This window comes from Onthophagus taurus, chromosome 7, assembly GCF_036711975.1.
Source record: "Onthophagus taurus isolate NC chromosome 7, IU_Otau_3.0, whole genome shotgun sequence".
Taxonomy (NCBI): Eukaryota; Metazoa; Arthropoda; class Insecta; order Coleoptera; family Scarabaeidae; genus Onthophagus; species Onthophagus taurus.
In genome coordinates, this window is record NC_091972.1 from 18011285 (window position 1) to 18038904 (window position 27620).

The 27620-nt window shown below is 34.8% G+C and overlaps 1 protein-coding gene across 7 annotated transcripts in view; it reads left to right on the top strand.

Moving 5' to 3' along the window:
• The window catches only part of LOC111414946 (sodium/potassium/calcium exchanger Nckx30C-like), a 154290-nt gene that overhangs the window by 59004 nt on the left and 67666 nt on the right, over positions 1-27620 (top strand). For 6 of the 7 annotated variants that reach the window (XR_011640967.1, XM_071197718.1, XM_071197723.1 and 3 more), the window contains one exon: positions 19913-20124. Coding sequence is in view for 6 of the 7 variants with exons in the window: in XM_071197718.1 (XP_071053819.1) it covers positions 19913-20124 (212 nt within the window). In the remaining variant the exon portion in view is untranslated. Of the gene's footprint in view, positions 1-19912; positions 20125-25905; positions 25933-27620 lie in introns of all 7 variants that reach the window. The other variant, XM_071197722.1, reaches the window with a different exon arrangement.

Genomic DNA, 27620 nt, shown 5'->3' on the forward strand with positions numbered 1-27620 from the left:
AGAATAGGAGCATATTACAAGAAAACTTTTAGAACAAAAATTATAGCACTTTTTATTCTTAACAATATCGCTATCTTGCATTTTTGCTCTTAGTTGCGTCAATATTGAGAAAAATTCGAAAATATGAACATTTGATGAATTTCGTCGTTTTACAAGGTATTGGTAACACTCGGGAATCGGAGCATGTTATAAAAAAACTTTTAAAATGAAAGTTGTAGAAAGGTTTATTCTTAACAATATTGCTTTCTTGCACTTTTGCTCTTAGTTGCGTCAATATTGAGAAAAATACGAGAATATGAAAATTTGATGAATTTCGTTGTTTTACAAGGTATTGGTAACACTCGGGAATCGGAGCATGTTGTAAAGAAACTTTTAAAACGAAAGTTATGGAAAAGTTTATTCTTAACAATATTGCTCTCTTCCACTTTTGCTCTCAGATGCGTCAATATCGAGAAAAATACAAAAATTTGAAATTTCGATGAATTTCTTGGATTTTCAAGTTGTTAATGGTAATACTCGAGAATCGGAGCATATTACAAGAAAACTTTTAGAACAAAAGTTATAGCAAATTCTATTGTTAACAATATTGCTCTCTTGCACTTTTGCTCTCAGATGCGTCAATATCGAGAAACATACAAAAATATGAATTTCGATGAATTTCTTGCATTGCCAAGCTGTTAATGGTAATAGTCGAGAATAGGAGCATACTACAAGAAAACTTTTAGAACAAAAATTATAGCACTTTTTATTTTGAACAATATCGCTATCTTGCTCTTAGTTGCGTCAATATTGACAAAAATTCGAGTATATGAAAATTTGATGAATTTCATTGTTTTACAAGGTGTTGGTAACACTCGGGAATCGGAGCATGTTATAAAAAAACTTTTAAAACGAAAGTTATAGAAAAGTTTATTCTTAACAATATTGCTCTCTTGTACTTTTGCTCTCAGATGCGTCAATATCGAGAAAAATACGATAATATGAACATTTTATGAATTCGTGGTTTTCTTAAGATGATAATGGGGAAACGGAGCATATTACGAGCATATTATTAGTTTTAGCTCTACTATTGTTAGTTCTAGTTTTAGTTCAATAAAAATAAACAACAATCTAACGGTGAATAACAACTAAAACTAGAGCTAACACTGTCACTAGAACTAACACTACATCTAGAACTAGATACATTCGGATTCGTGTCTTTAGATGGCTAAACCCTAATGTTTCTTGTTCTAGATCTAGTGTTAGTTCCAGTTTTAGTTGTTATTCAGCGCTACATTGTTGTATATTTTTATTGAACTAAAAATAGAATTATCACTAGACCTAGAAACATTCGTGTTTCTTTTCGTCTTCAAACGCACTGCTAGTAACAGCTAACTGTTGGCGACACTACGTATTGGTCCGATACTGACGTCATTATCTGGATTACAAAACAACAAAGGATGTAGCAGTCCTTTTAGATTCTACCATCATCGGCTTTTATTAATGTTATCATTTTTGTGAGCGTTTGTAGAAAATAATTACGTTGTTTGGTAATTAAATTTTCCTTTTATTTTATTATTATGTTAGTGCATGTGTCAGTGGTAATTTAATGTTTTTTAAACTGTTTATTTATTTATTGTTAGAAAAGTTCTTCAAAATCGCATTAAATCCATTACAAGCACTTAGCAATAACCAAATAATATTCTACGCATTTCATTCCCAATTTAGTAATTATTCGTCCCAAATAAAGCTCAACTCAAAACAGATAATGGAACAACAACCGGTAATAAATTACAATTTAAAATTTCATTTTACAAGTTTTAACAAGTTCCTATTTATCGTGTGAATAACAATGATGTAAATTATATCTTTTACTATTCAATTTTAATCCCGTTGATGTATGTTATAAACTAGTTATTTTTTACTTGTTGTATTAAAGGGGATTCAATTTAATTAATATACGAGATGATCTATAAAAAAAAGTGTCATAAAATAGAAATCAAACTATTAAAAAACGTAACCGGGTGCAAAATTTTTACAATGGTATAAAATTTGCCGTAAAAACTAAAAACAACGTCGAGGACGCGATGCTAACGTTGATGGAACTGTAATAAAGTAAATATTACTACCGCGGTTGTGCACAGTTTTAATTACACGGTGTCATAACGGTGACGTTATAAAAAGCACGTTATCCAATGTCGCTATAATATGCATTTGGTCATTTTTAGATTTTCAACTCTTTGATAACTTTTAACTCTTCACTACAAAGATATAAAATGGGCTTATGCAATCATACGCCGCTGCGTGAGTCCGCAATTGGCAATAGAAACAAATTTTATTATTTACTTTTTCGTGTTAAATCCATATAATCCATTTGCTGCATAAGCTCGGATATGAGCGGATTTAATACTTTTATTTATCTTTATTTATTTATCTATTATATTTAACTAAAACTAGAACAAACACGTGCTATAACCTTCTTCAGAAACAACCAAAATTAGTATTAACTTAACACTATCACTAGAACTAACACTAGACCTAGAACTAGAAACTCTATAGTGCAGCGTTGCCAACCTATGCCGGTAGAATCAATGGTAAGCTTAGATGCGTCAATATTGAAAAAAATACGAAAATATGAAAATTTGATGAATTTTGTTGTTAACCTTCGGAGTACATACAGTTAATTAATTATCGTTTCCAACGTCATCATTATATGCAAGTATGCAACCAATAACACGATTTGCGTATTCCGATACGAATACTGTGATATTGGTTGCATACTTGCAATGATGACGTCGGGTACGATAATTAATTAACACACTGCACATACAAGGTGGAACATACTGTGTATTGTGGGGAACAACAAAGAAATATAATATATAATATAATAACTAGTCGATTACTAAGTAAAACATTTATTTTTTATTTCGAAGTTTTCATAACAAGTATTACACATTATAACACTATGATCTCTACATATAAATCGTTTACAGTTTTTCTGAGCACTTCTGTCAGCAGTTTTTCTATCTTGTGTCCTTTTCTTAGGAGTAACAATAGCACTACTATTGGACTGCCTTGATGTAGTAGGTGTTTCAATGCCACAACATTTCAAATTGTGTTTCACTGATTTCTGTAATGTTTGTATTGTACTTCTTCTTTTCATATTGTTCAAGGAGAATGAAAGCTACAGTTCTTATAAAATATCATCTGCCATGTTTTTTATCTTTTATTACGTCTGGATTCGTGCTGTTGTACAACACTAATGCATTTACAACACTTATATTTAGCATATGATAGAATATGGTCATTGGTCACCTCCTCGTTGCTCTTTGCACTGAATATGCATTACATTACATTACATAGAATACATATCGGGTAGGCGGACCAACCAACCTTGCACCGCGACCCTAAGGATCTATTGTACCCCGATAGATATCGTTATCAAATTTCACCGTGCAGTCCAATGCTCTTAACGAACATTAATACCTTGCTCGGCGAAAGGTCATTCAGATCTTTTGAGGAGATAAACTGCGACCCAAAAATCGAGAATCTGATACGGTTAACGGCAGGGCAGTGGCATAAAACATGCTCAACCGTCTCTGCTTCCTCCGCACATAGTCGGCATTCAACATCGTCGGCTAAACCCAACAAGTTGAGGTGTGCTTTTAATCGGCAGTGCCCAGTAAAAACACCCATTAGAACTTTTATGCTACTACGGGCAAGTCCTAAAATATTCCCGGGTTTGACAGTGGCGATGTTAATAAACACCTTAGCATGTCTCATTCCAGGAGAACTGGTCCACAGTAGGCGAAGTCTCTCTTCAGCCCACAGTCCAATCCTATATTTGGCCATCGCAAATGATACACCAACTGCTGGTTCCGGTCCCACAAACGCTTCAGCGCTGCCATCTCGTGCTAGCTTATCTGCCGCTTCATTGCCAGCAACCCCAGAGTGACCCGGGACCCAGATCAGAGAGACTGTTATCACAACTCAGTGTGTTTAATGTTCTCTTACAATCATTAACCAGAGCCGACACCGTTTTCACGGCTTGCAGCGCCTGGAGAGCGGATTGACTGTCTGAGAAAATTCGTACTGTCATGTTCTTCACCTCTCTTTCAAGAAGGATTTTAGTACCCATGTCAATAGCAAATACTTCCGCCTGGAATACAGTACAGTACGTACCCAGGCTGTAGGCTTGCTTAATTCGAGGTGTCTGGCAGTATACTCCTGCTCCTACCCCTTCAGGCGTTTTTGATCCATCTGTGTACAAGCAAAGTCTGCCCGAACCAGAGAATTTTCATTTTCGATCCAGGACTGCCGCTCAGGCAGTACAATCTGGTATCGAGCATTAATCACTGATAGTGATACCGCCAAATCTGACGGCATTGATAGCACAGTATCAGTGCTTATAATGTCTTCCGCAGCCCATTGGTAGGACATGTCGGAACAGTTTTGAGCATATTGCTTAAATCTGTAAATGGTTGTTCTAGCCACTTTCTCTATATGCAAATGCAGAAGAGATAGGCCAAGCAGAACCTCCATTGCTAGAGTTGGCATTGTGCCTATCGCACCAGAGATTGCCAATCCAGCTACTCGTTGAATTCGTGAAAGTTTACTGATAACTGAAGTCTGTCGGACTTTCCTATACCAGGCTGCTGCTCCGTATGTGATCATAGGTCTAACCACAGTCACATAGAGCCAGTACAGTCTTTCAGGGGTAAGACCCCAATTTTTTCCACAAAGACTGCGACAAGTCCACAAGGATAGTCTAGCTTTGTGCAAAACTCCCTGCAAATGTCCATTCCATGACAGGGTTTTGTCTAGAATTACTCCTAGATATTTGACTTCCTTTGAGAAAGGAATTTCTTCACCTTGGATAGTAGGGCGGATTAGTCCATCCAACTTTCGCTTCCTGGTGAAGGGTTGGTACTATTATACAATAATATTTCTTCTGTTTTTTTTGTTTCTGGATCTATAGTGGTTGCTCAATCATGAAATGTACTGAAAAGAACCACGCTTTTATTTATTTTGGGGACGTAAGAAAGCATTTTTGATTGTGGACTAAATCCCTCTATAGTTGTAGGACGATGTTTGCTGGGTAAAAAATCAATAGGTATTTCTCTTCTGTTCTTTTCTAGTGTTCCCACAAGGGTGATTTTTTTTTAAGTTAACTTTGTCCTAGAGGAATAGGAATTTCCACCTATATTATATATTGGTTGCGTGATTTCGATAATAACTTTGTAGGCCAGATCCTTTGCAACTCTATTGTCTTCTTTACCGGCATATACTTTTCCTCCTAAGAAACTTTTATATCGTATTTTGCTGGTTTCTTTGGGAGGTATTCTATAAAACTACACCTTTCTCTAAATGTTTCACCTTTCTCAACATTTCATCTATAGTTACTCACTTATCGTGTAATATTTCTTACAATTTTCGACGAAACAAGTCCAAAAATTTGAAATCGCTGTTAATTTATTGGTGGGATTCCTTTCAATTTTATTGTCAAATCTTAAATTGGCCTAAAAGTATACGAAAACTCTTTTATACATCATTGCATGAAACATAGGAAGTCCATACTTAGTACTCCATAAGTCATCCAGTGATAAATGAGCGGATCTGAACACACCACATAAATAGAGAAGACCAATTATTGTGAAGATTTCTTCTTTGTCTGTTTGTTTTTCATAAGTTTGCAATTTTTTGTTATTTGCAGTTTTGCTCTGTATTTTCAGGTTGGTAAAGACCACTATGCAATCTATAATATCATCCCAGAGCCCGCACAGTTTAGGAAAGTGATCCTAAAACGCCTCCCACTCCAGTCTCAATATTCAATGAATTAAATCGAAGCGTACGCTTATCAAGGCATTCGTTTAGTGTGGAGGGGCGCACGTTTCCTAAACTGTCCGGGTTCTGATCATCACTGATAAAACATCTCAGTGCGTCTTTTCCAGTTTGTTTTCTACCAAGTAAATTAGTCACCATGTTCTTGGCACGAATACGTGCGGTTGCTGGAGCCTTCTTATACCACTTGGTTACATTATCTTTTCCTAAGAAATAACTATCACTTTCTGTCGCATTACCATTTTCTCTATTATCTTCATCGCTACTCACTTCAATTTACGATTCTTCACTACCACTACTTTGTGCCTCGATCACTTCTGGCTTAAATTCATCATCGCTCGATAAAATATCTGTAGGTTCTTCGGGAAAATTATCGTATTCTAGAAGGATTAACCGTTCAGCTTCATTTAGACCTTTGTTCGCCATATTTTACTGACACTAAAAATGACACACATTTTAATAACTATCCAAAGAAAAAAAAGAAGAAGAAAGTAAATTTTTTATTGTAAAAGTCAGTAATATGCTACAGAACTACACTACTTCACTAACATTTATCTTTGAAATATGTGAAAAACTCGTTGGCTTAGAACAGAAATCGTAATTCGGTGATTCCCCAACTAATAAATCTCTCCAGTTCACGAAACTGCAACTTCAGCTCAGTTTAGAACTCTTTTTAGTTTTGTGAACGACGGGAAGATGGCATTAATTGTTCTTTTTAATCTATACTATACATACTGTGGTCAGTTTTACAGCAAGACCTTTTATATTACTGATAGGAAAATTTGCAAAATTTTTCTAAATACGCCAAAGTCAATCTTTTATAGTAACGGAAAAATACATGAAAGGAAAAAATAATGCTAATTTTATAGCCAAAGTTAGAACGGTGGGGTAATAGTGACAATATATATTAAAAAAATACTTTTAGAACAAAAGTTGTGGCAAATTCTATTGTTAACAATGTTGCTCTGTTACACTTTTGCTCTTAGATGCGTCAATATCGAGAAAAATACGAAAATATGAATATTGGATGAATCTGTTGCTTTTCCAAGATGTTATGGGAATCACGCGGGAAACAGAGCATATTAGAAAAATACTTGTGGAATTGGACAGTTATTGCAAATTTTATTCTTAATAGTATTGTTCTCTTGCACTGTCGCTCTTAGATGCATCAATATCAAGAAATATACGAAAATTGGATGAATTTCTTGCTTTTTTAATTTGTTAATGGTAACACTCGTGAAGCGGAGCAGGTTATTAAAAAACTTTTAGAACGAAAGTTATAGCAAATTCTATTGTTAACAATATTGCTCTCTTGTACTTTTGCTCTTAGATGCGTCAATATTGAGAAATATGAGAAAATATGATAATTGGATGAATTTGTTAATGGAAACACTCGAAAAACGGAGCATATTACAAAAGACTTGTGGAATAATAGTTATTGCAAATTTTATTCTTAATAGTATTGTTCTCTTGCGCTGTTGCTCTTAGATGCGTCAATATCAAGAAAAATACGAAAATATAAAAATTGGATACATTTGTTGCTTTTTCAAGTTGTTAATGGTAACACTCGTGAAGCGGAGCAGGCTATAAAAAAACTTTTAGAACGAAAGTTATAGCAAATTCTATTGTTAACAATATTGCTTTCTTGCACTTTTGCTCTTAGATCCATCAATATTGAGAAAGATACGAAAATATGAAAATTGGATGAATTTGTTGTTTTTTCAAGTTGTTAATGCTAACACTCGTGAAGCGGAGTAGGTTATAAAAAAACTTTTAGAACGAAAGTTATAGCAAATTCTATTGTTAACAATATTGCTCTCTTGTACTTTTGCTCTCAGATGCGTCAATATTGAGAAATATGAGAAAATATGATAATTGGATGAATTTGTTATTTTTTCAAATTGTTATTGGAAATATGCGGTAAGCCGAGCATTTTACAAAAAACTTGTGGAATAATAGTTATTGTAAATTTTATTCTTAATAGTATTGTTCTCTTGCGCTGTTGCTCTACGAGGCGTCAATATCAAGAAAAATACGAAGATGTGAAAATTGGATGAATTTGTTGCTTTTTTGAGTTGTTAATGGTAACACTCGTGAAGCGGAGTAGGTTATAAAAAAACTTTTAGAACGAAAGTTATAGCAAATTCTATTTTTAACAATATTGCTCTCTTGTACTTTTGCTCTTAGATGCATCAATATTGAGAAATATGAGAAAATATGATAATTGGATGAATTTGTTAATGGAAACACTCGAAAAACGGAGCATATTACAAAAGACTTGTGGAATAATAGTTATTGCAAATTTTATTCTTAATAGTATTGTTCTCTTGCGCTGTTGCTCTTAGATGCGTCAAAATCAAGAAAAATACGAAAATATAAAAATTGGATAAATTTGTTGCTTTTTCAAGTTGTTAATGGTAACACTCGTGAAGCGGAGCAGGCTATAAAAAAACTTTTAGAACGAAAGTTATAGCAAATTCTATTGTTAACAATATTGCTTTCTTGCACTTTTGCTCTTAGATCGATCAATATTGAGAAAGATACGAAAATATGAAAATTGGATGAATTTGTTGTTTTTTCAAGTTGTTAATGGCAACACTCTGGAAACAGGGCATGTGACAAAAAAAACTTTTACAACAATAGTTGTAGCAAATTTTATTGTTAACAATATTTCTCTCTTTTACTTTTGCTCTCAGATGCGTCAATATCGAGAAAAATACGAAAATATGAGTATTAGATGAATTTGTTGCTTTTTCAAGTTGTTATTGGAAAAATGCGGGAAACGGAGCATATTACAAAAAACTTGTGGAACAATAGTTATTGTAAATTTTATTCTTAATAGTATTGTTCTCTTGCGCTGTTGCTCTTAGGTGCGTCAATATCGAGAAAAATACGAAAATATGAAAATTTGGTGAATTTTTGCTTTTTCAAGTTGTTAACGGTAACACTCGTGAAGCGGAATAGGTTATAAAAAAACTTTTAGAACGAAAATTATAGCAAATTCTATTGTTAACAATATTGCTCTCTTACACTTCTGCTCTTAGACGCGTCAATATTGAGAAAGATACGAAAATATGAAAATTGGATGAATTTGTTATTTTTCAAATTGTTATTGGAAATATGCGGTAACCCGAGCATTTTACAAAAAAACTTGTGGAATAATAGTTATTGTAAATTTTATTCTTAATAGTATTGTTCTCTTGCGCTGTTGTTCTACGAGGCGTCAATATCAAGAAAAATACGAAGATGTGAAAATTGGATGAATTTGTTGCTTTTTTAAGTTGTTAATGGTAACACTCGTGAAGCGGAGTAGGTTATAAAAAAACTTTTAGAACGAAAGTTATAGCAAATTCTATTGTCAACAATATTGCTTTTTTGCACTTTTGCTCTTAGATGCGTCAATATTGAGAAAGATACGAAAATATGAAAATTGGATGAATTTGTTAATGGAAACACTTGGAAAAGGGAGCATATTACAAAAAAACTTATGGAATAATAATTTTTGTAATTTTTGTTCTTAACAATACTGTTCTCTTGCACTGTTGCTCTTAAATGCGTCAACATCGAAAATGTACGAAAATATGAATGTTGTTCCTTTTTCAAGTTGTTAATGGTACAACTCGTGAAGCGGAGCATAGTACAAAAAAACTTTCAGAACAAAAGTTTTAGCAAATTCTATTGTTAACAATATTGCTTTCTTGCACTTTTGTTCCCAAATGCGTCAATATCGAGAAAAATACGAAAATATGAATTCGTTTTTGTATTAAGATGTTAATAGTAACACTGGGATACAGAGCATATTACAAAAAAATTTTAGAACAAAAGTTGTAGCAAATTCTATTGTTAACAATATTGCTCTCTTGCACTTTTCTAGCCGTCTTAAGAGGCTTACGGCTAAACCCGAATGTTTCTAAGTCTAGTGTTAGTTCTAATCTGAAGACGCACTGCAAAACAAGTTTTATTTACCTGTATTGTATACACAAAATTTCACAGATATTAATATTTATTAGAAATTTAAATGGTGCGAACTAATACTCCCCTCGCGTGTATTGAAATGTTAAATTTCGGATGGTTTTAATATTAGTCGTTTACATTTATAACATTTATGTATGTAAAATACTCCCCTGACGATGAACTTGTTTTTACCGAAATATTTACCATCTAGGAACGATTAAGAGAGAATACGTTAGGGAGTAATGAAACTCATGAATACCTAAATGAACATGGTCGCTAAGAATGTTAAATCTCCTCCTTTCGCATTCAATATCACGTTAATTTCCCATCATTTAAAATACAGAACTGTAATAACCATTTTAAAAATTTTTTTTTAAGTAAATTTGGTGCAAAAACGAAAACAAATAGCTTTCACACCCTTATCAACGTGATAAAAGTAATTTCCCGGGTGCTGGCTACCGTTAGGGATTTTAGTAGACCTAGCGGGGTGTCAATTACGACCCCATTGTACCCAATTACCCGGTGTGATTGATTACGGGGTACTCCCTACCCCCCCGTTTTCCCGGAACTAGAACTAGATGCGGATTAATTGGCACTGATTTCTTAATAAACTGGAAGAGATAGTGACGCCACCAACGTCGACACTGCGTTGATGGTGATCGGATGAGTTGATTGCGAGAGAGATATTTTCTTTTTAGCTTTCCTACCGAGGGTTTAGTAGTTTTCTAGGTCAACATCGCGTGTTAAAACCTTTGGTCGTGTTTTATCTACGTTTAATTCTACCTATGTTTGGTTTTAGTACATGAATTAGAGTTATAATTTAAATAATTTTATTATTATTACCTGCAAATTTTACATTGTTAATTTTTGCTTTCTTGCAAATTTCTTTCTTAATTCTCAATTTAAAAAATTAAACTAAAATTTTGATATCGAGGTTGTTCTGCATCACAAATTGATAAAGTCAAGGTACCACCTCTAAGTTATTTGCGATGGAAATTTCAATTTGTTGCAAAGGGCGTTTAGTCCTTGGGCGAGGAGCATGCAAATTTAATGCAAACTGCCGTTGAAACCGACACCTAGCGAGTCGTGTTTTCCACCTAGCAATGCGGAGAAGTTGAATAACGAATGTGAAATCCTTTCGCATTGAAGACTTTAACAATTTTAACCTCAATTTTATTCGGCATCAAATTCTATTTATTTACTACTTAGACTCACTTAGTTGAATTAATTTCTGTCATTCGTGTAACTCGCGTAAACACTCATCAACAGAACTACTACCTCAACCGGAAGTTTGGAGAACACATCCAAAACACAGTTACGAACTTTTTAATTGAATTAAAACAGCGATACAAAGTTTGCGTTTACAAAGTGCGTTTTGGTTGTAGTGGACATCACGCGAATACCTTATTTGAATCACCTTGGCTCTTGGCATAGTCATATTATGTCAGGGTCCCCGTCATGTGAAGAAAATCGATTGAGAATAAAACGTTTTAACACGATAATGGGGTCGCGTCAAAAGAATGCCATTTGTTCTTATCCGCATTTAATGTCGGGTAATTTTAAACTCTTTGACTCGATGCACGGTTTCGATAAAATAATTTAAAAAATAATTTTGTCGTAACATGAATCGCCATTATGAAATTATGAAGGAAATTATATTATGTTAAAGGACATTTTTTATTTCATTCTTGCAACAATGAAGGACTTTTTTGCTTGATTGGAGTAGATTTTCATTTTAATCTGCCCTAAGTGTTGTTAAGACATTCATTTAAATACGGTTGTTAATTACAACATAAAAGTTTTATGACTTGTTTTATTTTAAAGATTTAAAATTTAAATGGTTTTATAAGGTAATTAATTTAATCTTTATCTATCATCATAATCATGAGAGTGTTTATTCAACTTTTTATATAACACTATAAAGTGTATTTAGTCTACAAGCAATTTATTAGCAGAATCTAGTACTTCGTTAACAGTATGTAATCGTCTGCCAGCGACACCCATTCTTTTGCCAGCCGTATCTTTTATAAGCAGTGTCCAATCTTCCAATAGCAGTCTTGGCATCTTCTACCATCAATATTTAGTCTTCAAGCACTATCTAGTTTTTTGTCTGTAGTTTCGAGTCTTTTTTGAGCAATATCTAGTATTCTACAAGTAGTATTTAGTCTTTTATTAGCAGTATCTAGTCTTCTGCCAGCTGCATCTTTTATTAGCAGTATCCAATCTTCCAATAGCAGTATCTAGCCTTCTGCCATCAATATCTACTCTTCTACAAGCACTGTCTGGTCTTTTGCCGGCAGTTTTAAGTCTATTCTGAGCAATATCTAGTATTCTATAAGTAGTATTTAGCCTTTTATTAGCAGTATCTAGTCTTTCATAAGGAATACATAGCCTTCTATTTGCAGTATCTAGCATTCCATTAACATTATCTCCCTTTAATCTCATTCAATGAATTACTTACAATGAGAATGAACAAATGCAGAAGCATAGAAGTTCTGAATAAAGAAATTTCAATCAAAATTTTTTTTCTTCCATAAGTTTAGCAGAACTGTAATCTCTTTACAGGATCATGTGCTCATAATTGATGGGTGATTTAGATTTGTCTTTCTCAAAGTGCCCCCCCTACCCAACAAGTAGTTATTAGCGCAATTAAAAAGCTAAAATATACCAAAACTGCGGAGGCTGATGAAATATGCCACGTAGTATATATTTAACGTTACATATTAAAAGGTTTTCTTGGCTACAATTTCTGCATGCATTTCTTATCCGCTCTTTCATGTTTTCTGGCGTCTTCTAAAATTTTTACGATCGCTTCTAATTTTTGAAAATAAATTATTTTCGTTATTTTTTAGCTTTTTAGTACCTTCGGAAAATATATTACACATTTTGACGCATAGTAGCTAGTTTAATAGTATAAATTACGCTATGTTCCTCATGATTTGCTATTTCCCGAGCAGTGATCACTGTTATGCTTTAGTCAGTGGTTCTTTTGTTATCGTGTTTTTTAATACAGTCGTATTAAATTAGTTTTAAAAGAAAAACGCGAACAAACAATTAAGTTTGTTAATTTACACCATTATTAAAAAGAACTACTGACTAAAGCAGAGTGATTACTGCTCGAGAAATAGAAAATCAAGAGAAACATAGCGTAGTTTATACTATTAACCTAGCTACTATGCGTCAAAACTTGTAATACATTTTCCGAAGGTACTGAAACGTTAAAAAATAACGAAAATATTTTTATTTTCAAAATAATAAGCGATCGTGAAAATTTTTTCAAGTAAAAGTTATGTGAAATTATGGTGTCTACCCAACTGACTACCCAACTCACTTCCGGTATAACCGGCAGCACAAAGAGAATGATTTCATGTCGTAATAATCCGTTTTAACGGCATAATTATTCATTCCAACTGCTTTTCTTATATAACTAATAATAAAAAAAAATATGGGGGTGAGCCACTCATGTAACCTTGAAAAGAAGGTCAAGGTCAAAAAATGTTATCATCATATTATGGTTTCCCCCTTCGCACAGAACAACTTTCATTTGGGTCACTTTTATGTAAAATGAACCGTTTTCGAGATAATCGCTTGTCTCACGTTAAATGGACCACCTTGTATATATAACAATATAAAGTATATTTAGCCTACCGTTAACAGTATGCAATCCTCTGCCAGCGACACCTAATCTTTTCCTAGCAGTATCTAGTCTTCTGCCATCAATATTTAGTCTTCTACAAGCACTCTCTAGTCTTTTTTGAGCAATATCTAGTATTCTACAAGTACTTTTTTAGCAGTATCTAGTCTTTCATAAGGAATACATAGCCTTCTATTTGCAGTATCTAGCATTCCATTAACATTATCAACCTTCAATCTCATTCAATGAACAACTTACAATAAAAATGAACAAATGCAGAAGCATAGAAGTTCTGAACAAAGAAATTTCAATCAAACATTTTTCGTTCTTTCATAAGTTTGGCAGACCTGTAATCTCTTTACATGATCATAAGCTCATAATTCATGGGTGATTTAGATTTCTTTTTCTCAAAGTGACCCCTTACCCAACAAGTAGTTATTAGCGCAATTAGAAGATAAGTTGCTTGAAACGATGTATAGGTCAGATCGATATGGGAGAAGGAAGAAATGCTTTAAGAATGACGATGCTGAATAAAATGCCCACTAAACAAAAAGGGCGAGCCCCTCAACTGCGATAACTACAGAGGGATAACTCTCCTGGTAGCGGGATAAAAAATACTGGGTAATGTACTGTACAGCAGACTTCAGCCCTTTGCTCAAGGGCTGTTCAGTACAATGATCGAAATCACTGCTGAAATTCTACTAAAATAATGTGAACCGATACTGGAATGCGCTCATTCCAGTGATTAATCCTGTCCAGTGTCTGGATTGAACGGTCTACTTTTTCTTTAGCTCGTTGATTCCAGCGCCACTGGAGTGTAGATAGTCAATCCAGTGCTGGATATGTTGAACAGTGAACACGCATTGTTGTTTTTTAGGAACACGCACAATTCTATAATGAACCTAACTGAAAACCAAAATTTTCAGTTTTTTCATACAGAGAACAAGTGTGTATGCGGGATATCTCATCGGAATTTTATAAAAACTAAGATCTAGTCCAACATTCGATTGGATTGAGTCGCTGGATTACTGGACTGAAATAATGTGAACCGGGCATAACATCAACACGCACCATCTGTTTGTTGACTTTATAAGAGCGTACGAAAGTATCAATAGATTCGCCCTCCTTAACGCTATGATAGAATTTGGCATAGCAGAGAAACTCATACATCTAACCTAAATGGCAATAACAAACATAACATCATCTATTAGGATACAAACAGAAGTCTCCAAAAGCTACCAAATGAAGCAGCCTGAAACAAAGAGATTCACTGTCATGCTTACTCTTTAATCTCACACTGCAAAAGGCAATCCGAGAAACTGGAATAAGAAGGGACAGCCCTTTCTCGATACTTTTTAATTTTAGTAATAGTAAAGTCATTGCCCATAAGATAGGGTCGCTCACTGATATTAGCAACTATCGGCTATCATTACCTTTTAACTTATTTGGCGTCGTTTTAGACGAGATAGATCGATGGAGTCTGTTTCAATTGATTTTGTTCAATTTATTTATGATAATTTAGCATGTAATGTATGCTGATGATACCAGTATTGCGTTGCCCGCGGATGCACCGGAATCATTTCAAATATTAACTACGGATACGATTAATGCTTTTGTAAAGTGGTGTCATCCATCGATTGATTTTAAATTTAAACAAAACAATTTGTGTTCGATTTGGGTATAATCGGAAAATTAATTTGGGTAATAATTGGGTATAACAAATTTTTGGGCATAACAATTGATAATAATCTAGCCTTTAACGGTCTATATTGACTACGTTTCGAAAAAATTTAATTCTGCATATTCGCTGCAAGAATATCTGGAGGTTTAACATATTTATAATAACTGTTGTTATGATTTATTTGATTTTTTTTATTTGCGATGATGACCAATGCTATGTACTGTGCTAACTGGTTGAAATAAGTTATTATTATTAGCACGATCACTTATAATTTGAAACAACTGCTGAGATACGCCAATTATATTGATATTGTGGGTACCAGTAATAGAGATGAGGAGAATTGCGTCATCGTATTGGAACACACTGGAAAGAGAGTCTGATTATTAACCGGGAGAAGACAAAGTACCTATATGGTAACTTATAATTTATTTTCTCAAGAATCAGAAACTCCAGCAACCTGAGGCTACCTCACATAATTTCATATGGTCTTCTAATACTTTCCATGAATGTTGTAGCTTCAAGGCAGCCATAGAAAAATCTAAAAATCCAGAAACATTAGTCGCAAGGTCCAAGGCCCTGGATAACTCGTATAAGGTCATCCAATATATTTCCTGCTTATCACCACTTTTTCTTTTTTATGTACAAACGTAAGATTAACTTGAGATTAATCAGTGGATGGTTCAGGAAAATGGAGGAAATAATGTTCTAGTACTCCCTATAGTACCTCTAAACAGACTTTGCTTCTAGAGGGCAACATTACTAAAAACGTGACATCTAGAAGTACAAATTGGAGTCAAAGGGAATAGCATTGAGAAAATAATTAATAGAATTGGTCAAACTAAGGTAGTAATAAAGAGACTGGACATGGAGTGTTGCAGAAAGACAAGGAGACATAAAATGGGGAATGTTGATACAAGAGATAATCGAGGTAATGAGACTTAAATGGTACGGACATACGAAGAGAATGTCGATAGACAGATGACCTAGAAGATGGATAGCTTGCTTACGACCTGCTAATATGTTCCATATATGTTGCACCCACAGGTTTGTCATAGGAATTTCATAGTTTGTCATAGTATGATTGTTATATATGTTGTGTTGTTGATGTGTTGTTGATCTTGTATAAGCTACAAGAAAGATAAAAGTATAAAAAGGGAGAGTAAAAGGGTGGTGGGCAATTATAGAGGGATCACCCTGTTGGACACTACATTTAAAATTCAGGAAGGGAAGAGGGGCAATTGACAATAATACCTATTGAAACACCTGGCAGATAGGGAGTAGAACAAGAAGGGAGGAAAGTTGTATGCATTGTTCATAGACCTGAAAGCGGCCACGATGGCCAAGGTTTAAGTGGAGGAAGAGTTAAGCGAGGTATTCTGAACGATGAAGGGATTGAGACAAGGGTGCCCGCTTAGTCTCACATTATTTGCGTTGTATACGGCGAACTTGGATACTTAGACTAAGACTTAGACTTGGTGGTGATAGGATTAACAAAGGTGCACGAGTATGCGGATGATTTGGTGGTCGTAGCTAGAGAGGCAGTGGAGATAAAGGAAATGATGAAGTCTCTGGAGAAATATATATTTTAAGGCGAAGGGGTTGAAGGTAAACGTCGAGAAGACAAAAATCATGAAGTTTTGCAAAGCGGAGAGAAGAAAGAGGGAGGAATGGAGGTGGCAGGGAAGAGAGATAGAGGAAGTGAAAGAGTATACGTACCTAGGATATGCGTTCTGGGAAAGTAATAAGGTCAGGTCGCACGTGAGGGCGATGGCAAAAAAAAGCGAAATGAGTAATGGGACAGGTTTGGTGATGGGGGAAGAGAATTTTTAGGAGGGATGTGGGAAAAAGAAAGGTTATGTTTGAGGGCTTGGTGAGGAGCACAATGATGTACGGCGCAGAAGTATGGGGATGGAGAGAACAAGTATTGCTGGAGGATGTACAAACAAGGGATTGGAGATGGGTAGTAGGGCTGGGGAGGGAGAGCAGTGAACTACGAGAAAATCACAGAAGGATTGCAGGATCCTGGGAGAGTGCTGGAGAGAAATTAAGGATAGGAGGCTGATATATCGGCAGAAAGATAGGGAAGGATGTATATATGTATGTAGTTTCACGTGGGGTGGGTTTCTTCACAGCACTTAAGCCCCAGCGGGTCCTTTGTACGTCCCCACAATTACTGTTCATTCAAGGGTCAGAAAACCAGCACAATCTTTTCATGAACGTTAATATAAAACAGAAAGGTATGTTCCTTATATCCGAAATTTGGAGCCATGGTACTCCGAAAATGGATTCCCTTAAGTACGCGAGTCAGGAAGTGGATGAGAGGCCTCATGTCACTTTTTGATTTTCCCAGAAACTGAGTAGATCTCTTCCGGTCAAGGTATAGCAGAGTTTTCTTAGCAGACACCTGCTGCTGTCCCATCCCATCTGTCGCAAAAAGCTCGATGGGAGATGGAGTTTATCAACTTTGATGCTGTATTTACAGCTAGTGGTACAAACGGTTCAGGGGAGATCGCTGACCCGCCCGTTTCTTCAGCCTGTCTGCATGATCATGTCCTTTTCGCGACTTTATCGTGACGTTGTTGTATACGTTTGCCTCCTCGAGTGATTGCTGACAGGACTTCACCAACGATTATGTAGTTTGGTGCCTACAAACCTCCAGCATAGCCTGTTTGCTATCAGTGTAATCTGCAGATTACAACGTTTCTGCCGACTTTTTTGGAGTCGATGATCGCATCAGCTGCTATGTTTATAACTGTTAATTCGGCTTGAGCACTCGTGCAATACGATCCTAACGAAGTGGAAAGGTGCAGCTGGAGATCGTTCGAGAAAATTCCTGCTCCGGAACCTCCAGCCTTCTTTGATCCATCAGTGTAGATGGTCAGCGTTTTACCCGAGCTTGAGTTGCTCTGGGGTATCGTTTCTATGCTTAAGAAAGTAGGTGTAATGTAGTCTGTGCGAGCTTTAAGGGGGGTTTGTTTACGAACAGCCTCACTCCAGAGCTTGCTCCGGATTATTCCCATTTTAACAACCTGCTTATCATTTACTGATCGCAATCGAAGCAACGCCATCACGGCCACCTCCCTGATAAAAATATCTAGGGGCGTGCTGCCCCTAGATATTTGTAACGTGCTGTTCAGGATAGTCTCGCAATCGTAGGTGGAGATCTCGTGGCGCCTGTGATTGGCCCTTCGGCACTGGGTCAGTACAATCGTTACTTTTTTGATTTTGCAATTAATGTGTGATAGATACTTCACCTCTGGAGCAAAGGTTAATGGATTATTACAGAAATTCGGTGGTGTTAAGTGTCCCAGTTTCTTCTGTTTAGTGAAGAGCACAGTCTCAGTCTGTTTAGGATTGACAGAGAGGGTATGTTCTTCACACCATCTTTCAACAAGTTTAAGCGCCTGCTGCATTCTGTAACAAAATTGTCATGTTCACCTCTTAACAAGATAGCCACGTCATCGGCGTGACGGGAAGGATATTATAGAAGAGTGGGATATTCACTAATTGGGATCGACAACAGAAGAGTGGAGAGAGGTGAAATGTGGGGAGAAGTGAGAGATAGGGACAAGGCCATATAGGTAGGAAAGAAGGTCACAGATACGAGAAGGAAGATATAATAAAAGGTATGGGGAGATAGTATTGGTGTTTAGCTCCACAACATATCGAAGCCTTACTTGATCAAATGCTTTTGTAAGCTCAACAAAACACATGTCATTATTTTGTTGCAGTCAATGACTTTCTTCTCAGAGATGTCGCAAGCCTGAGAATCTTTATAAATAGTTCTCAGGTTCTCTCTTGCATCTCTTTTTGAATATTGGTATTGCTTATATATGCTTTCTTTCCATTCAGTAGGTATTCTTTTTGTTTGTATTATTTTGTTGAGAAACTCCTCTATCTCTTTGAGTAGTGCACCCCCAACGTATTTTAACATTTCATACGATATCTCATCAACCCCTGCAGATTTTTGACTTGTTAATTTGGTGTTATCTGTTTTATTGTTTCTCTGTTTCTAGTTTCTCTATCGCTAGTCTTTTCGGCATCACTGTAGAGGTTAGAAAAGTGTTCTTCCTCATGGCTCAGTGCAAGTTTTGTAAGTTTCACGTGTGCATTAACTGGTTTTTTTTGTTTTGTCATACTCCATAACTTTTGTGAATTTGTCCCAATGAGCTCTTTTGATGTTAATCCTGTTTCTTCAAGTTGTCATAAATAAATTATTTATATTTATTTAAAAAATTCTGAGTAATCATAATCTAATATCTTCATAAAATGAAGGATTAAATTGAACCGTAAATTTACTGTTCCATTATTTTCAATTGAGAATTTCCAAAATTCCCATCAATACCGATCAACCGCAGGCCATTCGAGTTTAAACAATGGTCCAAGAAGAACCACGCGAATCCCATCGGTCGTAAAATAAAATAATTTCTTGGCATCGTTCCAACCAACATTCTCTCGTTCGGTGGTTGGGCCCTCCTGGGTTTACTCCAAAAGAGAAGCGCGTTCTCCCCTTTCGTAATTATTGTTGCAACACCCCTCGTAACCAGTAAATCGTAATTATGTCTATATAGTTCTCCTTATATTTTCTAACACGCTTACTGTTGGTGAAACGACGTTAATCTTAAACTGATTACTTGAAAATTCTATTGGCATTTTTTTATCTGACATAATGCATGATGCATGGAATAAAAAGAATTGTGGTAAAAATGTTTTTGGGGTGTTATGATTTTTTTTGGCAAATCATAGTACCCCATTGTTTTCAACTATCTCAAAAGTTAATCAAATTCTGCCTTAAATTTGTCGTTTTTTGTTTAATTTTTTAGGTAAAGTGGATGAGAAAGCAACGCAATTACACGCGATAGCATCATTGAAGGTGCTTCTTGACGCGACGAAGCCCCAAAATGGGGCCGCGACGAGTTCTGCGGCGAATCACGTCGCTACAGCCAAACAGGAAACTATGCTCGCTCCGAGTAGCATAGCGGAAATGCCAAATGGCGTGGCTGCCAATCTTACTGAAGGCATCAATATGGACACGGTGAGTTAATGGGAAAATTTGATTTCCTCGACTTTAATTTTTTTTAATTTTAAACGATTATTTAGTGAGCATGAAGTGAATAAGTTTTTAATACAAATATTATTAATAATGGGATAGAAGAAAACACAATATTTTAATAATTCTTTTTTGTTATCTTGTAACATTTTTGATAGCATTATTCAAAATGAGAATAGAGAATAATCGTTGAACGGAAATTAAACACCAACAAAACCGACCGAAGTTCGACCGAGTTTCCGTCGTTATCGTTACGTTCATTGTGAGAAAATCATATTTACTTTTCCGCCGCCCCCAAACCATTTTCCTTCCTCTCATTTTTTTGCGATTTTAATTGGTCCACTTTCGAAAGAAGATAAGAAACGATTTAATCAATAGTCCTAAAAAAAAATAGAAAAAGAAAACTTTTTTCATTGATTTTAGTAATTTCAAATTATTCCTATTCTCGCTTTTAATAAATGTTAATGACTCAATACATCTCCAAACAGAGTGCTAAAAAGAAGGTAAAATTCTCAATTTTTTTTTTGAAATATTAAAATTTGAAACTAAGAAGAAATCAAAAATAACTATTTTTTCTTTTTTATTAAAGATAAAGATATAAATTTCACGTTTTTTGCGTTTAACATTCAAGTTGTGACTAAGATCTGGGTAATCATTAAATTCTATGATAATGGAAAAGCTAAAATTACAACCATGGTGAATCAAATAGACCATGTTCTTATAGATCAAAGAGTAGCTGGTCTGACCACCGTATAGTTCAAATTAGATTAATATGCAGAAACTAATTCAAAAAGGGCAGGCAACCACACAGTACAAGAAGTAAATATCAAGAAGAAGAAGAGAAAGAAAAACAGGATTTGAGGAGGCCAGAAAAATATTGGAACTACTTAATTGCAAGAATGGAAGAGGACTTCAGAGACAATGATCCAAGAGATGCATATAGATACCTGAAAACATGAGAGCACTCAAAACCCAAAACAAATATCTGTAGAGATGAAAGCAATTTTTTCAAACAAGTAGTGTTTTCTTATAACGCAATAGGAAGCTGATATCAGACAAGATGTAAATCCTCCCAATACTAGCAGACGTCAAACAAGCAATTAGCGCCCAAAAGAATAATAAGGAACCAGGAATAGATGAAATCCCTCGGAAATCTATAAGTTAAGTGGTGAATAGCTAAGAAAATCTACAAAATCCCCGAAGACTGGAATAAAAGCAATATACATTAACTATAGAAAGGGAGACAAACTGAAATGAGCTAATTATTGCTAAATATCTCTTCTACAAAATACTTACATCATTAACCAAAGTCAAAAAGCTCTGGTAGAAAATATATTTGGCGAATATGAAGATGGATTCAGACGTGGGAGGTCCACGATGGATCAACTTTTTGTAGTAATACCAATAGTCTGGAATAGTCTGAAAGTCTGGAAATATGACATTGATATATGTGTCTTCTAAGATTTCAAACAGGTTTCATTTATTGAAATAAACTGTACCGGATATTGATCGAACTGGAGATACCTGGAGATATAAAACTGAACTATCAAACCAATAAGATCCTACAACTGTTGTCGATGTAGATGACATTAATATTATGAGCCGTAGGGGACACTCGGTAACACAAGCATACTCAGAATTATGCCTACATGCCAAATATATCGACCTGAACTACTTCAGTGGATCACTTCATATACTTGGGAGTAGAACTGAATATAGCTGGAAGAGGGAGAATTTCGCAGAAGAATAAATACAGCAAATAAAGCTTATTTCATAACGTCCCATGTACTAAAATCCAAAAATGTGCAAAAAAACCGAGGCGTGGGCTATGACGGAAAGGACGTACTTAATAAATTTGAAAGACAATAACAGACAAACCCAAATTATCAAAGTGCTCCTTATTAGGAAAGTAAACCAGAATAGCAAAGTATTGCAGAATATCAGAAAACTCCAAATTAGCAGAGTACCCCAAATCACCAAAGTCCTCTTTATTAGCGGAGTACTATAAGTTTGAGAAATATACCAAATTAACATACAACCCAATATATGGAAATGCTTCTTACAATTAGTAGTAGTCTATTCCAGAATAGCAAAGTACTTACAAATGAGCTGAATACACCAAATAAACAGATTACCCCAAATTACCAAAGTATTCTTTTTTGACAAAGTGTTGCAGAATATCAAAAAACTCCAAATTAGCAGAATATCTCAAATTACTCTTTAATAATAATAATGTTTATTCATTATGTGTCAGTTACTACAAGGAAGGAAATAGACACAAAAGAGTGCAGCAAAAGAAAGGCAGACTAGAGAAGAAAACAAACACGTATAGGTCAAGACGAAGATAGTTGAAGAGATAGTAGATGGCGCCTCAATGCATTTTTAAAACTTATTAAACTAGCTGCATTGCGAACAACGGCAGGCAAATCGTTCCACAGCGCAATTGACTGTACTGTAAAAGACCTGTGGTAGATTTCAGTACTATAGACTGGAAACATGAGTTAGAGTCCGACATTGGTCGATTTGCCCACTAGTCATGTGATGCTAAAAAGTGAAAGGCATCAGACAAATCAGCAGGAGCGTGGGTATGGACAATTTTGAATAACATAGTAAGCATACGAAATGATCAACGACTCTGGCAAGTTATCATCTGCAGGTTGTTGCGATATGGAGTAATGTGCTGAAACTTTCCTAAATCAAAAATGTACCGTATACAATAATTGTTCTAAATTCTGTTCTTCAATAACATCTCTTTGAAATGTCTGCTACTTTTGACATTCAATTAAAAGGGACTGGCCTTCATAATTGGCATTGTTTTATCTGAACGAATTGCAGTCGCTTGAATCCTTTAAATGCAACATGTGTTCTCTCACAGTTTGATGATCTCTCAGAGCAACATTAACCTGAATGTTACATACATTTAATACAAGATATGTATCACAATGTTCGCACCAGGGTTAGGACTCCGGCTTGTTTCAGCAAATAATTCGAAGTGGAATTCGATGCTTCGCTCTTAGCCCTCTACTGTTTAATTTTGTGATGGATTGATTATTAAGGACGTCCTAAAACCACTACCTTAGAATCTACTACAGCGTGGTCTGTCAGAAATGGCGACCCTTAACTGGAGTGTTAACTGGAATATGCGTATTTGCACAAAGGGCAAACTGTAGGGTAAGACCCGTTATGCTGTATGGTGCAGAATGTTGTACGATAAAGAAAACTCATATGCAAAAACTTCATACGACCGAAATGAAAATATTACGATGGCCAGAAAGAGTGACAAGACTAAACAGGATCCGGAACGAATATGTTAGCGGCAGCTTCAACGAGAGATTTATGTAGAGTTGCCATGAGACGAATATCATGTTGTAAAAAAAGCTTTAAGCTTCCCGACCTGGTGTTCCAATATGACATGAAAATGAAAATAATTGATTTAAATCGAAAACCCAGGATAAAATGTCATGGGGCAGAATTATTACGAGAGCTGATCTCACATAATGTTTCAATGAGGAAAGAAAAAGAATTGATTCGGTGTCGATGGTAGCTTCAATCATAGTCACGAGTGGCTTCAATGGCGGTTGATATGCGAGAAAGAACGGCATGGCAAAAAAAGCGTCATGTTCCATACACTTGGTAAAATATCCAAATGATTTAGCATGTGATTGCGGGTAATACATCAGTTTCAAGGGAAAAATCGTATGTGTGTGGGCAAAAAGTGTCATTTATTGTGTCGTTTGAATCCGGATGTCGTCATGTAGAAATTTTCAACTTGATTGACGTTGCGCCTTCAAGTTTGATGGGCTTCTAAATATAATGAAATCTTATCTCACTAAACAAGATTTCATTGCTTACACTTGTTTCCTTCTCCTTTATAGGGATAGCACGTGAATATCATTCTTCGACAGAAGTTTTGCTGTTTTTTATGCCAAGGTTGTCAACGGTCTCAGAAGCAGAAATCTCTTCTGGAGATGTGGTGTTTCATGTTCTCGTGTAAACATTAATAAATCGAAATCGAAACCAGACACATAGCACGTGATCACCACTAGAATCGCCACTTCTCTTAAATTTTTTCAGTTCCTTTCGAAATGAGATTCTCATCGATCGGATTTTCTAAGAGACAAGATCTCGATCAACATTTTCCATCTTGCGAAATTGCAGTAATTCATCATAACCATACTCCTTCGATTTTACCTTCCACAAAGCCGGATAAGACCTATAAATATCTATAAATTCAGTTATGAATTCTTAGGTGGTATGACGAATATCGGCCATGTCAGCAATTTTAAAGTACCTACTACTTTACCAAGACAAGCAGCTAATTTTGATATAAACGTCTGATATCCCATTCCATTCTAGTATGACATGCAGCAATGCTCACCTATGCATATGATTTTCTATATGTTTTTGGAGATGACAGGATAATCCGCGCGAAATAACGGCTGTGTAGGGCCGGCTAATGATCGCTTCTTTGGAGGGTTCAAACTCTTTTATTTGAATTTGGAAGGTTTTGCCATTGTAGGTTTTGTGGTCCAGCTCAAAATCAATTTTCGAAAAATAGCACCAAATTATAACCCGTTTTTTTAGTCTTCTAGTTGAAAAATCATTTTGACTTTTGCAAATAGTATTTCATCATCTACAAAAAATGTAGTATTTTTTAAGGAGTATCAAGTGTTCCATTAGAATTATGTATATGCCACCAATATTTACTCTTCTGCAACTAGTGTTTAGTTCTGACTGCAATATCTAGATTTCTATTAGCATATTTGTAATCTTCGTCAAGCAAATTTTGTCTTCTGTAAACATTTTGTAGTCTTCTGTCAGCAGTATCTAGTCTTCTGCAAACTATATTTAATAATTTTTTAATAGATCTAGTATTCTATAAGCGATATCTAATCTTTTATTAGCGTAATCCTCTATTAAGAGTATCTACTGTTCCATTATAAGTACCAATAGTTAGACTTCTGCAACCATATACAAGCATTATTTAGTCTTCTGCAAACAACGTTCAGTCTTCTGACAGCAGTACTAGTATTGTGTTCTATTAGCTGTACCTAGTCTTCCATTAGGAGACTCTAATCTTTTAAAGGGCAACATATAGAGAATGAACAGAATGTCGTGGGGCAGAAATATTGGGAGAGCTGACCCCACATAATATAAGAATGAGCAAAAAGAAGAAGAGAAGTTGATTCGGTGTCGATGATAGCTTCATTTCATTGCTTTGGGGGGTTCAAACTTTATTGTTTGGATCTGGGAGGTTTTACTGGGAAATTATAACACAGTTTATTACTCAAGTATTTCTTGAATAAAAAAGGAAAATAATGTTATTACGATTTCTTTATAGTTTGGAGATGAGTTAATTTATTATAATTTTCTTTAAATCTATATCTTAAATATATAAGCTATAATAACTTTGTAGACAAAACATAAAAGTTATTTACATACATATCTAAAAAAAGCACAATACGAAGATTTAGTGTGGTATTGGAAAAGGTTTTTCCGAACATATTCCCATAGGGTGCGGTGATATTAAAGTTTTTCCCCACGCACACGAGAAAATCGTTTATGTCGTCGCGAAAAAAGGGAAAATAATGTAGTGGCTTTGTTGTGACATATGTGAAAATGTCGGAAAAGTCTTTCCTTTTAAATTGGTAATAAGAAATAAATGCGACAATAATAATATCGCAAAAAAACGTATTTTTAAAAATGTCTTCCGAGAACGTTTTTAAGACAGAAATACTGCGTGATGATTTTATTTTAACAAAACAGCGATTTCCGTGGAAACCCGAAACAATCGTGAGTTTTTGTTTTTCATGTCTATGGTGTTATCCCCCATTGGCCTCTATCTCTATATTATATGTTATTCCTTTAATTTTTCAAGATAAATCTCCTTTTTTGGAATGTAGAAGTTGTTTACCAAAAACCTTCGCTTATGTGTTTGTTATTAAAAATTAATTGTTAAAAAACATAATTTAAAAAATACAACTACATAATTAAATAATAAAATTAACACCAAGACATAATCATAAGAAGAAATTACTGTTTTGAATCTCATATTCTTACCAAAAAAAAAAAAATAATGTTGATAAATAATATTATTTTTTTTTAATGTTTATGGACTGCGCCTTATGTGTTGTTAATTGTAAATGTTTTCAGGCTGCAATTAAAAATCATCGACCGAGCTTAATTAGAACGAATATCAATAAATAATTGCGTATAAAAAACGAGCTCCTTCGGTGATTTTAACACTACCTGTATAAAATTATAAAAATCCTTTGTTTAGCCATTTTCTGGTTGATGAAGAGAGTGAGTGAATTTGAATGAATCCAATTTTTTTGTAATAATCTATGTTATTTTTGTTATGTATTTAACCCCTTTTGTGTTCTAATCTACCATTAATTAACACAATACTGTTCAATTTATTCATAAACCGGCCTAATCCTGACCGAAAAACTTTTACGAAAAAGGTAAAAATATTAAAAAAATTAAATAAATAAAAGTGAAAGTTTTGGCTGTTTATGTAGCTGCTCTAGACTGCAATAAAAACGTTAACATGTTCAAAAACAGATTAACATGTTAATTAAAAAAATTCGCTGTGTTTTAAAATCGATGTTTTAATGACAAAAAATAGTTGCCTTTTGGTGCTTTTTAGTGTAACTAACCAGTTTTTATAAAAAAAAGTGTACTACAAAAATTGATTATTATGTTTGTACTTTACACCGTGCCTTTTTACGCTTTAATATTTTTTTTTTTATTTCAATGTTAAAACACTACTTCTTTTGTACGACAATATTCATCAAAAAGTTGGCAACAAAGAATTAGAAATTATATTAACTTTTTTTATGACTATGATTTAACTTTGGAGAAGCAAACTGTGGATTTCTATCAAAATTCACATCAATAGCAGCAATATGTGGTCTTCAGCAGGATCTTATCTATTTGCAGCCTTCAATTAAAAAGTGCTGAGAAAACTTATTATTGCTACGGAACATACAAAAATAAAGAATTTCCACTAACAGTATCTATTATCCGTGCCAAACGTCAAGGCCTCTCACTTCAGAGATCGATATTTTTGTATCGCGAACTAAATGAAAAAAGCACCCAATTTCTGTGGGTGCCGAGGATTTCGGCCAATCGGAAAATATGATGCTGTTGTGTGTTCTAGACTGGATGTCGCGCCTTTATTTCTTTATGTAGGTACAATAAAGGCGCGACATCCTGTCTGAAATACACATCAGCCGTATTGAACTTTTTTTTTCTTCTCCCGGCATGGCTCATTTCTGTGCTTTCTTTAATTTATAATTCGCTCTAAAAAAATTAGAGAGAGATAACTTTGAAAACTGATAACGGAATCCCACAAACGCAATTATTGGACATATTTTGGTTAAAACAGCGTTGAAATTCACCCAGCCGTTTTCGACATAATCGCCTAATATAATCTACGGTTTAGTACCTGTAATATCGAAAAAATGAAATATGCCCCT